General features: G+C 41.1%; 1 protein-coding gene across 1 annotated transcript in view; it reads right to left on the bottom strand.

The window, feature by feature from the left end:
* The window catches only part of LOC123977404 (pleckstrin homology domain interacting protein), a 31,981-nt gene that overhangs the window by 14,308 nt on the left and 2,544 nt on the right, over positions 1 to 15,129 (bottom strand). The window contains exons 5-17 of the mRNA XM_046060052.1: positions 12,853 to 13,003; positions 12,513 to 12,611; positions 12,064 to 12,224; positions 8,613 to 8,834; positions 7,911 to 8,011; positions 7,345 to 7,415; positions 6,846 to 6,946; positions 6,259 to 6,299; positions 5,607 to 5,705; positions 4,363 to 4,519; positions 3,751 to 3,885; positions 1,777 to 1,905; positions 1,346 to 1,571 (exon numbers count right to left, since the gene is read on the bottom strand). Coding sequence (XP_045916008.1) covers positions 1,346 to 1,571; positions 1,777 to 1,905; positions 3,751 to 3,885; positions 4,363 to 4,519; positions 5,607 to 5,705; positions 6,259 to 6,299; positions 6,846 to 6,946; positions 7,345 to 7,415; positions 7,911 to 8,011; positions 8,613 to 8,834; positions 12,064 to 12,224; positions 12,513 to 12,611; positions 12,853 to 13,003 — 1,693 coding nt within the window. The remainder of the gene's footprint in view (positions 1 to 1,345; positions 1,572 to 1,776; positions 1,906 to 3,750; positions 3,886 to 4,362; positions 4,520 to 5,606; positions 5,706 to 6,258; positions 6,300 to 6,845; positions 6,947 to 7,344; positions 7,416 to 7,910; positions 8,012 to 8,612; positions 8,835 to 12,063; positions 12,225 to 12,512; positions 12,612 to 12,852; positions 13,004 to 15,129) is intronic.

The following is a 15,129-nucleotide window of genomic DNA, read 5'->3' on the forward strand; positions in this document are numbered from 1 at the left end:
CTTTCATGTGGTCCAAATCAGATACAGGACAAATTGTCCGGGCAGAAACAATAGAATGAGAGAGAGTTGTAGAGCTTATAACTGTAATTAATGCAATGAAAAGGAAAGTTGTTAACATCTGTCATAAATCGGTATATGCTAATCTCTGTACTTCCATGTTTACTTCTGTACGATAGTGAGCATGCTGCATGTGACGTATAATTATTTTGTGCATCTAGTCACTTTCAGGCCATGGCCAGTTCACACTGGAGTGTGATATGGGCCACTCAAAAAAAAAAAAAATCAGCTCTGGGCATGAATCAGAATTAAGCATTAAGGTCTGCAGTGTGAACATAGCCTTAATTTCACAAATGTGTATTACAAAATTAAAATAACGTGCAGAATTTTGGGTACTCATTCATGCAAGTTCCAATCCACACAGCAATGCCAAGCGATTTGAACACAAGTAAAACAATTTTATAAATGCACACATCACAACCTGAATAAATAGTAATATTTTACATGACTTTCAACTCCACAGATCTGATCATTTTCACTTTTGAAAAGCTTCCTGTTTATACAGATGTCTAAGAATGGTTTGTGACATTCTTTTGTATTTATTTACAGATTGTTAAATGTGTGAGCATGGATCGCCTGATACGCGCGGATCAGGTTACATTTGCATGTGGAGTTTTGAGACTCTTAACAGTATCCAGCTCCAGGCATCCCACAAATGCATGCTGCGTTTAAGTGCTGGTGGAAAACTGGGACATCTGGGCTTTCAGCGAATTCAGGTGTCATTTCAAAGTGGGAATAACATTTTCCTAAACAGACAGAATAGCTCGTCATCCCTCGATTATAACACATACATTTAACAACTACAGACTCTAAACTGTACGTGTGTTCAAACTGCTTGCCATTGGTGGAACACTAATTTGTCAGATAATATAACACACATTTGTGAACATTTCGAGTCTAATTTCTCACCATATGCCTCTTTCACCTATTTCTACTGGGCACTACTGATGCATTTCATAAACTACTGATTGTTTATAACCCGGCCAAGATTTTAAACTGCATTATTAATTCTGCTTTTGATTGCCGATGCAGGTGTAGTTTCAGTAAAAGTCTCTCATTAAGCACATTTGAGGACATACGCAATTCTTGTCAGGCTATGAGAGCGGCATGCTCGACAAATGTGTCTTTGATCAGCAGACAGATGGGTTACAAGTTAGACAGAGGACCTCGGGTAAAGCTCTGATCTGACCTGGACAAGACAACAAGAGCAGAGCAGAACTTCAACTGAGTTCATGCTCTCAGACCATGCGGAGGAGAGATACTTCTGGACTGATTTCAGCCTCTGTACCTGAGGAAGTGACCCCCATCTGCGGGATAAGCTGCTCATCCCTGCAGCCCTCCCTGCCAGGCACCAGCCGCTGGTATCTAGGAGGGTGGGGGTTCCCGTCCACATCCACAAGAAAAGGAGGGGGCATCAGATGTGGCGCCTGCTGAGTCTGCTCGTCCAGCACATAATTGTTGGCATCTCGGATCAGTGGCCGGTAGTCGGTGTGGAAAAACATCTGGTCCGCTATCTGAAACGTAATGAGGTCCATACACAGACGCATTAGATTTAAAATGTTTGCACATAAGTGTGTTTTCAATGAGGATTGAGGATGCAAGAATGATCAGAACCACTGATCAGGGAAGGTGACATTTGTTATTACTGATAACATCAATTACATGAGTTGTTATTGTCAGGTTTATGTATGCGTATAAATATTAAAGGGGTTGCTTTACCTTGTCATACTTGCTGCTGGAGCCAAAGCCAAAGATGAGCAGGTGTCCATGGGAGTCGGTGGCTGCAAAATGCTGCCCATCTGGACTACATTTGCAGTCAAACAACGCCCCGTGCCCTTGGCCTTCGATCTATCCACACAGAGAGAAAGCGACGGGGAGGTTGGGAAAAAGCTGTACACTGTAAATCATAGTACTACACTGCCAGGGGGGATTCCAGGCAACGGTAACAGTTGTATTGCATGGACACAGTCAACTCAAAATGTTTAGTACACAAGATCAACTGCAGTATACACCACATGAATGTGTTGATCTAGGGCTGAACGATTAATCGTTTCCAAATCGAAATCGGCATCATCTTACACTGAAGTGTTTCAGCAGCGGAGCGTTTAGCCTACACGTTGTTAACGTGTTGTTAATTTGTCATTTTGTCTGCTTCAACTATAGATAACAGCTCTATGAGCCTGTTCTGTTCCACTCTGTGCAGGCTAACATTACATTTCCACATGGAGCATTTCAGAATAAGATCGTTTTGCCTGTTTGATTTTGCTGGCTTGTTCAGTTGTCCTAGATTTTTGTGGTTCTTCTATGATTAAGTAGGCTATGTAGAAGTCAAATTGTTACTTTTTTTGTCTGTTTTAACTGTTTATTGTTGTTGTACGATCGGGAGTCTGCAAAGGGTCGACCAGATTCTCAATGCCGTTGTGTGTCTGACTTCCTGCCTGGTTCACCTGCCACCGGCTTCCGTTACAAGATTTTACATAAATAGCACATGAAAATCACACATTTATGATTCAGCAAATAGCCACATTCTAAAAATTGTCCTGTTTGTTTTTCCAGATAAACCATCAGGCAGGCAGCGATTCTTATTTCCAGCAGCAATAGTGGAATAACTAGAGTTTGATAGACAGCAACAGCAGAGATATCTACTATCTGCAAAAACAGAGCACCACTTGCAGAAACTGAAACTTTATCAACAGAAAACTGTTCTGTTAGCTGACTGTTGCCTTTAGTTCATTCTGTGGGGGTTTCCTTCACTCTCACAAGAGCTCCATTCAATCACAAGATGAAAACATTTTGCCTTTGAGTTTTTGCCTCCTTGTCCCTCATTCAGTAAAAAAGCCTTGCCGTCTGCCAAAGCACTAAACTCACATAGCACAGAGCCTAACCCCAGACGAACCTGAAGCTCTGAATGTGTAGTTAAGTGGTTTAGAAAACAGCCTAGTCAGAGATCAATTCTACTGCTGGCCACGGTGTGCTAACGTTAGCAACTGTAAGGCAGATACTGATCTGTAACTGACATTTTGGAGTTCTTTGTAGGGGTGTGCTACTCTTTTCTACACAACATTTTTTATTTACCATTATCCCGTCATCGTTAGTTGTGTCCACAGGGGCCACTATTTAGCAACAGTTACATAGTCTCGCTTTCAGTTTCAAACTAAAATCTGGGCCGTTTCACGATCACAGACTTGAAACTATTCACTGTCTATGACCAACACCAAGATCTGGCCGACTGACGACACCACTGAGTGACTCACTTGTTCTGGGACTGTGATTAATGCTGTCCTTGGTTACCATAGAGATGCACACAGGAAATGCAACAGTGGCTTTAATGATTAACACAGTAGGTGAATATGAAAAGTGGCAAATGCACATCAGTGTGGTGTCATGATTTCATGCTACCACTGACTCGTGGCCACAGCCACACATACTGCAGGGGGAGAGTAATGGCGAGTGAGGGGGAAGAAATGGGAGATAAAGAGTGACACTGAAGAAAGGAAAGAGAAATCATGCATAGTGGGATACAAGCAAAGACTAAAGGAATAAGAAGAACAATTTAAAATGTGAATTTTTGCTGATTCACTGCGTGAAAAAACTGTGTCACACGTGAGGGGGGACAAATATGAGCGTCTGGTCAGTGAGCAAGAGGCAACGAGACAAAGGGACAGAGAAACACACGGTGCTCCGAAGTCTCACCATGTTGAAATAGGACCGGATCTTGACTCCTCTGGCCAGGTCCCACACAACGCAATTCCCATCATGCCCCGCCGAGAAAAGGATTCTTGGATCAAAGGGGTGTGGCTCCAGAACAAACACCTCATCCTCGTGACCCTGTCATTAAACACCATGAACATGTAGATTAAGACACTCCAAAAAATGAACAAAAAGACAGAAGAAAAAAGAAATCATCAGTGTCTGTTTCTTTCTTCTTCCATGTGTATTTGCATGTTTTAACAAATTAGCAATACTTTGTGACACTTAGGGTACATTACTCTTCCTGTGAGTGTGTTGAAGGGCAACACTGCCTACTATCAAATGTAGTAGGCATGTCCTTGAATGCATCACTAGAGGGAGTCTCTGCAAATCCCAGCTAACAATTGTATTACCATGCGAGAATTAAGATAACTTTGATTTTTGTTTTTTAAAAAGGAGGACATATCAATGATGCTGATGATGCTGCTGAAATGTTCAGGATGACAGATTTTGTGTTTCAAAGTAAGAAAACAATCTTAAAATCTATAAAGGTCTACAAAACACAAAGTACTCTAAATGGCATTTGTAGTATGAATGTGTTTCATCACTACACACCATCAGGACGTGGACGAGGTTGCCGGTGGTGGAGTTCCACACCTTCAGTGTCAGATTGTTGGCCGCTGTGATCACCGTGCCGTCATGGCGATCCCATGCTACCATTGTAACCTTCAGCTTGGTCACCTTGTCTTCCAGCGGAGGAGGGTTGTACTTCCTGAAAAGGAAGATGTTGGATGTCATGTTTGGTTTACTTTACAGTAATCAGTGACAAAAACACATCAAACAACAGACGTATTATGAAATGGTCAGAATGTCATGAAAAATAAATGCACCCTCTTTCTGAATAATTGATCAAAGAATGATCAGTGTATCACCTGGGCATTCCTGCTCGATTTCCATTCCTAGATTAATTGAATCTATTATCCTCAGTCCTTATGCACCATTAATGTGGAGCTAGATGATCTTGACAGCTTGACCTTATCCCTTTACAGTTTAAGATTGTTATTCACATCTGCTGTTACTGTTTACATATTTTAACTGTGAAAAACAGCAAATGAAAAATATGTCAGCAATTATATATATATATATATACACATACACACACACACACACACACACACAGTATGTATCAGTCTAGTTATATTGAGAAGTGTTAAGTTGTGTTTTTTTCAGTTTTTATTATAATATCTAATCTTCAGTTATCACAATTAAAATTACATTTTGTTTTGATAACCAGGTTATCTTAATATCTGTATTTATTCTCATTGCTGTCTCGTGTTTGTTGTGTTCATTCAGGCAATAAAGACTCTAATAGCCTGTCATTGTCATCTCCATTCATTCACTGTCTGTGACGCCTGCAATAAATCTATATTCTGACTGGGAGCAGTCCGGTGATCAATCACTTTGTCACACTTCATGCCACAGGTGTGAACGTGTTTTTTCCCCTGTAACTTAATTATGTATGTGCTGTACATTATGCAGTAGGTCACCATACTCTAAATAAATAAAAGCAAAATGTAAATTTTGTGAGTAAAGCATTTTGCTGCCGGTACAAAGGGCATTAAATCTCTTTTTACTATTCCTAAATAAATCCTTTTACTTCAACACAGTGCGCATTTTCAATAGGGAATGTTGACACGCTATCAGGTCTGGGACTTTTGTACACAACATGATTGATTCTTGTAAAATTTAGACTGCCGTTATAACCTTAAGATCATCCCAACCCACGGCTCTGAGCTCTAAGCATAGCAGCGCTGGTGGAGAAGTCAGACTTTGACAGCAACAGCAACACACACACATACCCTGGTAATTTGGTCTGCATGTCCAGCAGAATGCTCCTCCAGCCCTGAGGCTGCAGCTGCCAGATTCGTGCTGTACCATCCCTGCTACCGCTTACAAACCTGCAACACACAAACACACACAGACCTTTGAACACAGATTCATGCCGCAGCTACACTGTAAATGTAGCGCTCGATTTCTATTTCAGCTTTTTGCAATACAATGAATGCTTTTATCTCCACACATCAGGATACACTAATTGTATGCACTCCCCCTCCGCCCCTTCCCCATCTCCTCTACCCCTCCTTTTTGCATAGACACTCTACCTCCCTCACTGCTGAGATTACAGCAACCCAAGGGAATTACAGCTGAACTTGTTTTTCTGCAAACTCCACGTAGACACACACAATTTAAAACTCAGAGAGTGCATGATATGTGCAAGTGTATGCGTGTGGCTATGCGTGTGTGCTAAAGGGAGTGTATTAGAGTATGTATCGGATAGCAAGTAAAGTTGGTGTTTCTGCTGACACCATCAAATCATATTATAACACCCAGAGGTTCCATAAAAACAAACAGCGGTGCACACACAAAAATTAAATACACCTATTATGTAGCTCACACACACACACACACACACACAGACACACAGACACACACCAACTGTGCAAAACCTACCTGTCACTGCAATGTGAAAACTGGATGCTGTCAACTTTGTCCTAGGTGAGAAAAACACAGGAGAAAAGTCAAAACAACGCAAGGAGTAGCAAGCTTTCCCTCTGCTAGCCTTCCAAATCATCAATTTATTGCGATAATTGTGAAATAAACCAACAATCTCCATGACAACTGAAAAAATCTGCTGAGGATGTCCATGAGATGCAAAGCTTTGGAAAAATCAAGTAAAGTGGACCTTGATTTAAGGTTTAAATTTTTTAGTTTTTGGTCCAACTACTGTTCCAAAAGTCAAGAATGACCTTTTACGCTCAACATATTTCAGAAACAACCTGCTGACTGGTGCAAATCATTAAATATTTTATGTATATATTTTTATTGTATGTAATCGCTTTTTTTTTTTTTTTTTCTAAAAATAGAAAACGGATCATGAACAAGCCAAACAGATAAATCAAGTCTTAAATTCAACTTGTTGATCCATAAGTCGAAACAATATAACAATATAACGGTACCATTTTAAGCATCTTACTGTGTCATACAGAGAGTTACTTTAAAGCACAGTTTTAGTTAAAAAAAGCACCATGTTGACTCACTGTATGGGACTCAAGCTCGGAGATCTTCTCTGGTTGGCCTGACCCGAAGTAGTACACCCTGATGATGTGATCCGTGCTTCCTGTGGCCAGGAACATACCACCTGGATACACACACAGACACATACAGCGTCAGAGTAACACAATTCATACATTCCAGTACTAAAAAACATAAATAATGTAAAATAACATACTTAAAATACAGACTTTAAAGATCAAACTGTGGTGAACCCAAATGGTCAAAAGTGTACAAACTCTGCAAAAGAAACTTTAAAGTAAATGATCAAATGTTCGAGGTCAATAACATCTCAAAATAGAAATAAACCCTCAACGACTGTGAAGCACACTTATTCCACATTTCCTGAGAAGCAGCAGGCCCACTTGAGTGCGGCTGTCAGTTGTGCTAGATTTTCAGTTAATCTGAGGCTGATTGTGCACATTGTTTCAGCTCTGTTGCTGTTTCTCCCGTGGTCTCGAACCATGTGTGAAAATCAAAGCCCACCTGCGCTAAAGGAGGAGCAGATCATCTGGACGCCAGGCCTGGAACGCTCTGTGAATTTACTGGGCCTCTGACTGGACAGACAAACACAGACAGACATTTCAAATGAAACACACTGAACTAGTTTGCATGTTTTCAATGGAACAGCTTTGACAGGTGGGAGTGGTAGCTGAATTCAGCTTCCTTTACACACTGTGTTACTTGTACATACCTATTTTTTAAATAGGTTCAGCACACGCAGTATAAAACAGTAAAAATCAACTTCTGAAGCACTGAAGAAAATGTCAATCCTATCCACCGACCAAATGAAAGTGGCCATAAAAAAAGTGATAACTCATCCCAAATCTGTGTGTAGTTTACATCAGTACCATCTTAAAGGATGTTCTGCATGAGGCAAGACAATTTAAGAACAGCAAGCACAATAAAAACTCGGTAAACTATGATTTTCACCATGTAACAAACACAAATATGCATAATAAGCATAATGTCAATATGTCAAGGTAAAAGGTATGAACGGCACTCGCAGGTGAGACCGCGCCTACTGTGTGTACGCCGTCTGTGTTTCTCACCCAAACTTTAGAGTGCGTGCATCCCACTGCCAGAAGCAGATGGTGCCGTCAGCTCCGGTGGAGGACAGGTAGCGCTTTGAGCCGCAACAGAGAGGAGAAAACTGCAACGCAACCAATTAGAGGTCAATTAGAGCAATCAAAAGACGTTGCTATAGAACAAAACATGAAAGGACAATTAACATAAGCTTGCATAAGTTTAAAAAGCATCCATAACATTATAGGGAGAGGTGAGAGATTAGCATACAAGCTTAAAATACAGATACACAGATAAATATGTAAACAAAATAAATAAGTAAGAGCTCAAAAACAAATTTGAGACAGGTAACAGAGGCCTTCTCAAACACTGTGTATGCTCAAACACTGCACGCTATAAATCCTGAAACTTTCCAGGATAAGGCTGGCAATGTTCTGTATTCTTCTTATTGTCGACAAATTCCATGAAAAGACCAAAACCTGCAGCGAACTGATCCTTCCAAGAAAGTATTGCCTGTGTAGCCAAAGCATGATATATCTTACTCCTCTGTGAAACAGACCTCCATTTCTGTCTTTAAACTATTCAAAACCCATGAATGAGACATACCGTTGATCTGGAATTACGTTCCAATGAACATATACACTGTAGTTTATTTTGAGTAAATCCCACTTTACCCATAGTGCCACAAATACTTACAAACTGGCCAAACACCCTGACCATGCCTGTACCTGCAATGAGGTGATAGAGGCTGCATGTCCTTCCAGGACGGCCAAAGGGGCACAGGTCTGTAAGCACCACACTCTGATAGTCTTGTCACAGGACCCGGCAGCGATCATGGTGTTCTCATAGCTGACGGCCATGTCGGAAATCTCAGCGGCGTGGCCACGCAGCGTCGCCAGCAGACGCCCGTCATCTGTTCCCCAAATCTTCACAAGGCAGTCGTCTGAGCCCTGGAAAAGAAAGGCAGTGCCGCCAATATGGCTATCAAACGTGAGTGAAGACTCGTGTTTTGTATAGTTTGAGATGTGGCGTGTGCACTTCTACTAAGACAAATGAAACATGTCAAGTTCAAAAAGATTTTAAAATATATCTGGCCACGCTGCTACCTTAGACTGTCAGCACAAACAGAAGAGGGAATGTGGCTCTTCAGATGCAAAAAATAGAAGTGACTAAAAGTGTGTCAAAAAGTGCCAATGAACATTTCAAGACACTAGATCATTACAAGTGCTGTCAGTACATTTACGTGCATGCTACTAACTTGATTATTACCAGTAAAGGAAATACACGAGTACTGCAGCTGTCATGGGAACACATTCACAGAATTATCTTAGGCCATCTAAGTCACAGTATGGACAAAATTAGAGTGGTCAGTGGTGGAAAATGAAATACACTTACTTTCATGAATGCAAAAACATTAGGTACATTTACTACTGACAATTGCTTGCCTAATCTTCAGTACATCTGTACATTAAACAAATTGTGTACATTTAAGTTATTGGAGAAATCTGGTTCCTGCAACCATGTTAATGTTTGCTCTAATGATTACCTTCATATGGTTATTGACAATAATGGGCTAAAAATGTGCAAGTTAGCATACTGAACATCCTTCGGCATGACTTTTAACCACAAGGAACAGGACAAAACAGACACACTGACTGACTCACTACCTAGACAGTTCAGAACTAAGATTTTTCACACCACTGTGAGATAGACCGGCCTGCTCTGCGAGTACTCCTCACTGCAGCAGAAATAAAGTACAACTGCACCAAAGAAGATTAGAGTAATCTCAAACTGTAGAGAAACTGCACTGAGTATTGGCTGAGCCGTCACTAAGACGTCACAAGACATCTCATTTTGACAAAAAGGGTTTTTTAGCAAAGAGGGGAAACCCTCTTTGAAGCATATCTACTGTGCTGGTGTTAAATTAAGTAAAAAAAACAACGCAAGCTGATAAAGGAACACAAAATGTGATGCAAAATGGGGTAGCCTAGAGGCAGCTTCCTACACAGTCTTCAATCTGGACTGAAAATACACGATCCTCAATCAAGACATAGAAACAGCCTACAGGGACACGAAAGAGACTTCCTGGCTGCGATCCAGCTTGTAAGGAGTTAAAGTGTTTGTGATGCAACATGGTGCCAGACCCATCTGTGCTTTGATTACGATCTCAAAATAAATTTAAAAAACAACAGGTAACAAGTTTCAAGTTGCAAAAAACGCAGTGTGACATGATCTAATATCTTTATTTAAAAAGAATGAGCTGGTTTCTGTGATTTGCACACTCTGGAAATAAAGAAGTGACTTGTGGAAAAGGAATAAATACACCAGAGCCACATCAGTAAATGAGGAGTGTTTAGGATAAAAACAAGGTACTATAAGTACATTTACAAAATGGGATTGCACAATTTTCTTAACCTGATCATTACATTTGCATATCAGACAGACTGAGTGGATTCCAGTCGGTTAGTTACAGAACATGCAGTAACATCCATCCTGTTATATCTGCTAAGTAGTTTATAAGACAGACCACACTATCAGTATCAGCATAGATTTTAGAGGAAATGTGAGATGGAAACACCAACCCCCTCTTTTGAATAAATCATAATCACTCGCTCTATCACCAGCAGAACAGTGTCTGACTGGAGCTGCTATTTTATGTGGACTGATCAAAACAGCAAGCGCTCCCATGGCGATTTAGAAAAAAGCTCAAGGACAAATCACGGCTGTGGCAAGATGGACAAAAAACTGATATGCCCGAATGAGAGCCGGGCCTGAACAGTGCGCCGTTTGGAAAAGCCAGAGACTTGACACAAACTTTCCTTGTTGCTATAGATGTGAAGTTATGTTAGCTGCCATCACAGGGACAAACAATGCGTGCTAGCGAGTCTAATTTGTCCTTCCCAATGGACATGGTAATGAGCCTGCAGCCATTTCTAAAGCTATATTACGCAAATCAATATGGCTGTTTGCCAATCACTTGTTTAACCAACATACATGCGCTTGCTCATTGATCACAAATGATCACAGTGAATGTTTAGGCTAAATAAAATCAATCCATCTGCCTGCCACTGCAGTGAAGTCTGAGTAAAAGACGAAGAGATCCAAAAATAAGAAAATATATAAATAAAAATGATCTTGTGATGAAAGGAGACCGAAAGAGAGAGACAAGGAGAAAAAACAAGCGGAGAGGAAAAAAGGGAGAAGGAGAGAGTGAGGGAGACTAAGAACGAATTTTAATTCTGGCACTTAGCCAGCGCCTCAGAGGAAACATTTTCTCCAGTTATGATGAGAAATGGCAAGAAGAGGGGGAGAGAGAAAGGAACAAAGGAGGGGCAGCTCTGGATGAGGGACAGGGGAGAGGAAAAGGAAGAGGGAGTGTGAGAGAGAAAGAGAGAGCAAGTGCTCTGGTTGTAAGAACGGTGGAAAGAGAGATAACAGGAAAAGAGAGACGGAGAGTCAATCTAGCCCTCCCCCCTCCCTCTCAGCAGCCAGCCATTTTTAGAGATTTAAGAAGTGAAAGCTGAAAATGGTGTATAGCAGCAGGCAGTGTTTGACTCAAGGATTCAAACAGAAGGACGGCAACATTAAATCAACATTATTGTTCGTTCAATATTTAACACTTTACCCGTGCTGTATCTCTAACCCAACCACATGGAAAAGGAAGTTTGAAAAACACATGTACCGTATACAAGTGGCATTCAGAGGTCAAAGGTCAACTTCCTCCTTATGAGAGACCATGGGAATCCCTTGTTTCCCTTCTTTAAAAAATATAATTATTTTCCTAAAGTCATGTGAATTTGCTCCCCGTGCAGAATTCAGCTCTAGTTGTGATTCATTCAGTAAAAGCGTCGCACCGCATTAAGGTAAACAGTAATTACCTCCTAGCAGAGCTGTTACAACAGGGAATACAGACGCTTGGTCATCTTGGTAAGCAAAAAGACAACTTGTAACAATCAGGCACATACACAGCACACAAGAGGTGGCCCTAAACAAATACACAGGGACACACAACAGTGTCACTGAAATCACTTTGAGTAGGCTCCTTAAACACCAGCACACACACACACACGCACACACACACACACAGAGGCATCACAAGCCGTGAGACATATCCCAGCTGAGGTCAACACACACACACACACACACACACACACACACACACAAAGACTGCAGCCTTACCGTGAAGATGCGTCGTCCCGTCCTGTCGAAGGTGACGCAGTACACGGACGACAGGTGTCCCAGGATCCTCTTGTGCATCTTCATGTGCTGGTACACAGCTGTGGGCACCAGCTGCCGGAGACGGTAGGAGCCGTTGAGTCGACGGCCGAAGCTCGTCTCGACTGGATAGCAAGAAAAAGGTAAACCGGTGAGGACATCGTTATATGGGAAGAAATCAGCAACAAATCAGTGAAAAGCCACACATTTAATAAATCATTTTTATGAAAATGGGCCACTACTTTGATTCTGAAGCAAATCAATAAAGTAATGTAAATACTTTGGCAAGCAAAGATACAGTGTAGTATGTGAGAATCATCTGACTCCCAAAGTGAATATCAACAGCACGAACAGAGACCAAAAAATGGTTGAATGTTAATTTTTATTTAGCAAAATTAAAGTGTTTTCTTTACCAATATTTGGTGGGCTCCCGTAGATAATAGGTGGCTCCGGTGGTCGACCACAGTGTAGCGCAGCCAGTGCTGAGCCCTTCCACACAACATGCTTGCAACCTGGAGGAAGATGCATAAAGAAACATAATACAGTTTGTCATATGTATCGTCTGTGTGAGCTGTTCCGCATTCATGTGGTTATATTTGCATAAGCGCATGAAATAATGTATTTACATGAGGTCTGTTAGTCTAAACACACCTGCAGGGATGAAATAAAGTAGTTGCATGATTGGATGTGTTTGCACATGTGTACATTAAAGTAGCTCATTTTGCACACTGACCACCACCATTGTCCACTCACTCTTGCTGGTGCGGAGGAGATTCTGCCTGCCGGCCCCCAATAGGCTGGTAAGTCCAGGCACGCTGGCAGGGACCTCCCTCTCCAGCAGCGGACAAACTCTGGAGCAGACCTGCAGCAGGTGGTCTGCACTTATGTGCCGGTATAGCTTCACCTGATCACAAACACACACGCACTTAGCTCAGCTTGTATTCAGACTTGTAAATGACAAAATACCAGTCAGAGCGAAGCAGGGTAGTATACTGAAAAAAGAAGCAGAAAGAAATGTGTTCAAGTGACTTTGTTGGCAAAAGCTGATGTGTCGAGACATCAAACCTGAACAAGCTTTACATTTTTGTTGCTCAGCCTGCACTGACTCTGACACAAGTGAAAAGGTAAAGAAAACCTCCCTGTATGGATTAACATGGTACCGCATTATCGCAGTGAAAATGAATAATGAATGAAAATACTTAATTAAATTAAAGGGAATAATTATTTACAAGCGACTGTACAGAAAAAGGTTAATTCTTTAGCTTGAGCCCATTTCGTTTCAAACTCTTAAGCACACACACACAAAAAAATTTTTTCAGCAGCATTAGGAGAAGTGAAAAACAAGGTCACTGCCCCAAATGACTGTGGGTTTGCTGAGAATTTCAAAAATAAAAAGGTGCCCTTTTAAAAACGATATCAACAACTATTCCCTGAGGGTTTCAATGGAAATAAACTAGTAAGGCAAAGGAAAAAAATTAAATAAAATGATGACCTTCTTTTTGAGTAACATTCACACTCACCTTGTGAAAAATCATCATTTCAAATGCATTTGTCAGCACCCTGACAAGCTGATTAATTATTAAATCTCTAAAAAAAATTTTTAAAGGACAAAAATGGCTTGTCCAACAAAATGAACATTAAAATGATTGTCTTCTAAGTGGAAATGGATACAGTTCCCTTGCAGTATAGTAGGCTACAGCAGCAGAGAAGGGGGGTGTGGCATGCAACATTAACACGAAGCAGAATGAAAGCCACACTGTTGTAAACACAGTGTGGCTGATTCAACCAACACATGGAGACAATCCTGCGTGGTCTACCTCTGAAGAAACACACACGCCTGAATGAGAGAGATCAAATATGCAGCATGTGGCCCTGTGTTTATTTCAGGATGCAGGATTTTTTAAAATGTATTTCTTAATTCAAAATCAGACAAATCAGCTTTGTTTTCCAATGCCTCTGATTTAAATATCTGAACGGGGTCAAATAAGCCTGAAATTCAACAATTAATCCACTCACATTCCTTTTCTTTTCTCCATTCCTTTATCTGAGCACTGACATTAACATGTATTGTCCCTGTGACACACACACACACACACACACACACACACAATTAATGACCCCTTAATTGCTTTCAACATCCTTGCTGGTTCAGAGACGTGATCAGTATTTCTAAGCACATATCAGCGCACAATCCCCTCTCAGGTACACACAGAGCCATGATGAACACACACACACACACACACACACACACACACACACACACACACACACCCCAACAGACTGATGTGTGATAATAATTTGCTCCATTTGACTTGGTTCTTAAGGCTAATAGATAACACTGCCCCAGTCACAGCAGCACCACCACAAAGCACATGGCCCCATACACCTGACTGCAAGTGACCCTCTGTGCAGTGATCACCTTACATAACAATATACTGTTCAAACATGAGTAAATATTTTTCATAGTCATAATCCCTATCCATAACAGTTCTAACAACTACACAGCCATTGTTGAAATCCACTCATCATTTAAAGGTAAAAATTGTAATTAGCAAACTGGTGTAAATGTGGTTATAATGATAACAGGCTGCTATTTTTGTTCGAATATAGGTTTATATTTTTTGAATATTGGCTTCCTGCTCGATCGTATAGCCTATTCAAAGTTAAAATAACTATGCATCTAATTAATACGCCTTAATTAATTAACCACAATTAATAGCGTTAATTATCACAATATCACTGAAGTCTGCGTTGATTCCTCATTGTTGCCCAACCCCCTTTTCTTCTTCTCCTGTGGCAGCCCCAGACATCAACCCACACAACAACCGCCGACAAACACATCCGACCGTGAACCAGCGCTCCTGCCTCTGAACACACAGTTTCCATTTGGTGTAATAATTAAAAACCCTCCGCAGTATTTTTCAATCGAGGAAAATTATGCACAATGCAACGGGAGGCAGGCTGAACGGCCGGGGATGGGAGGAGGAGGAGGAGGAGGAGGAGGAGGAGGAGGAAGAACGGAGAGCCGAG

The sequence above is a fragment of the Micropterus dolomieu genome, linkage group LG10, assembly GCF_021292245.1.
Source record: "Micropterus dolomieu isolate WLL.071019.BEF.003 ecotype Adirondacks linkage group LG10, ASM2129224v1, whole genome shotgun sequence".
Lineage (NCBI taxonomy): Eukaryota > Metazoa > Chordata > Actinopteri > Centrarchiformes > Centrarchidae > Micropterus > Micropterus dolomieu.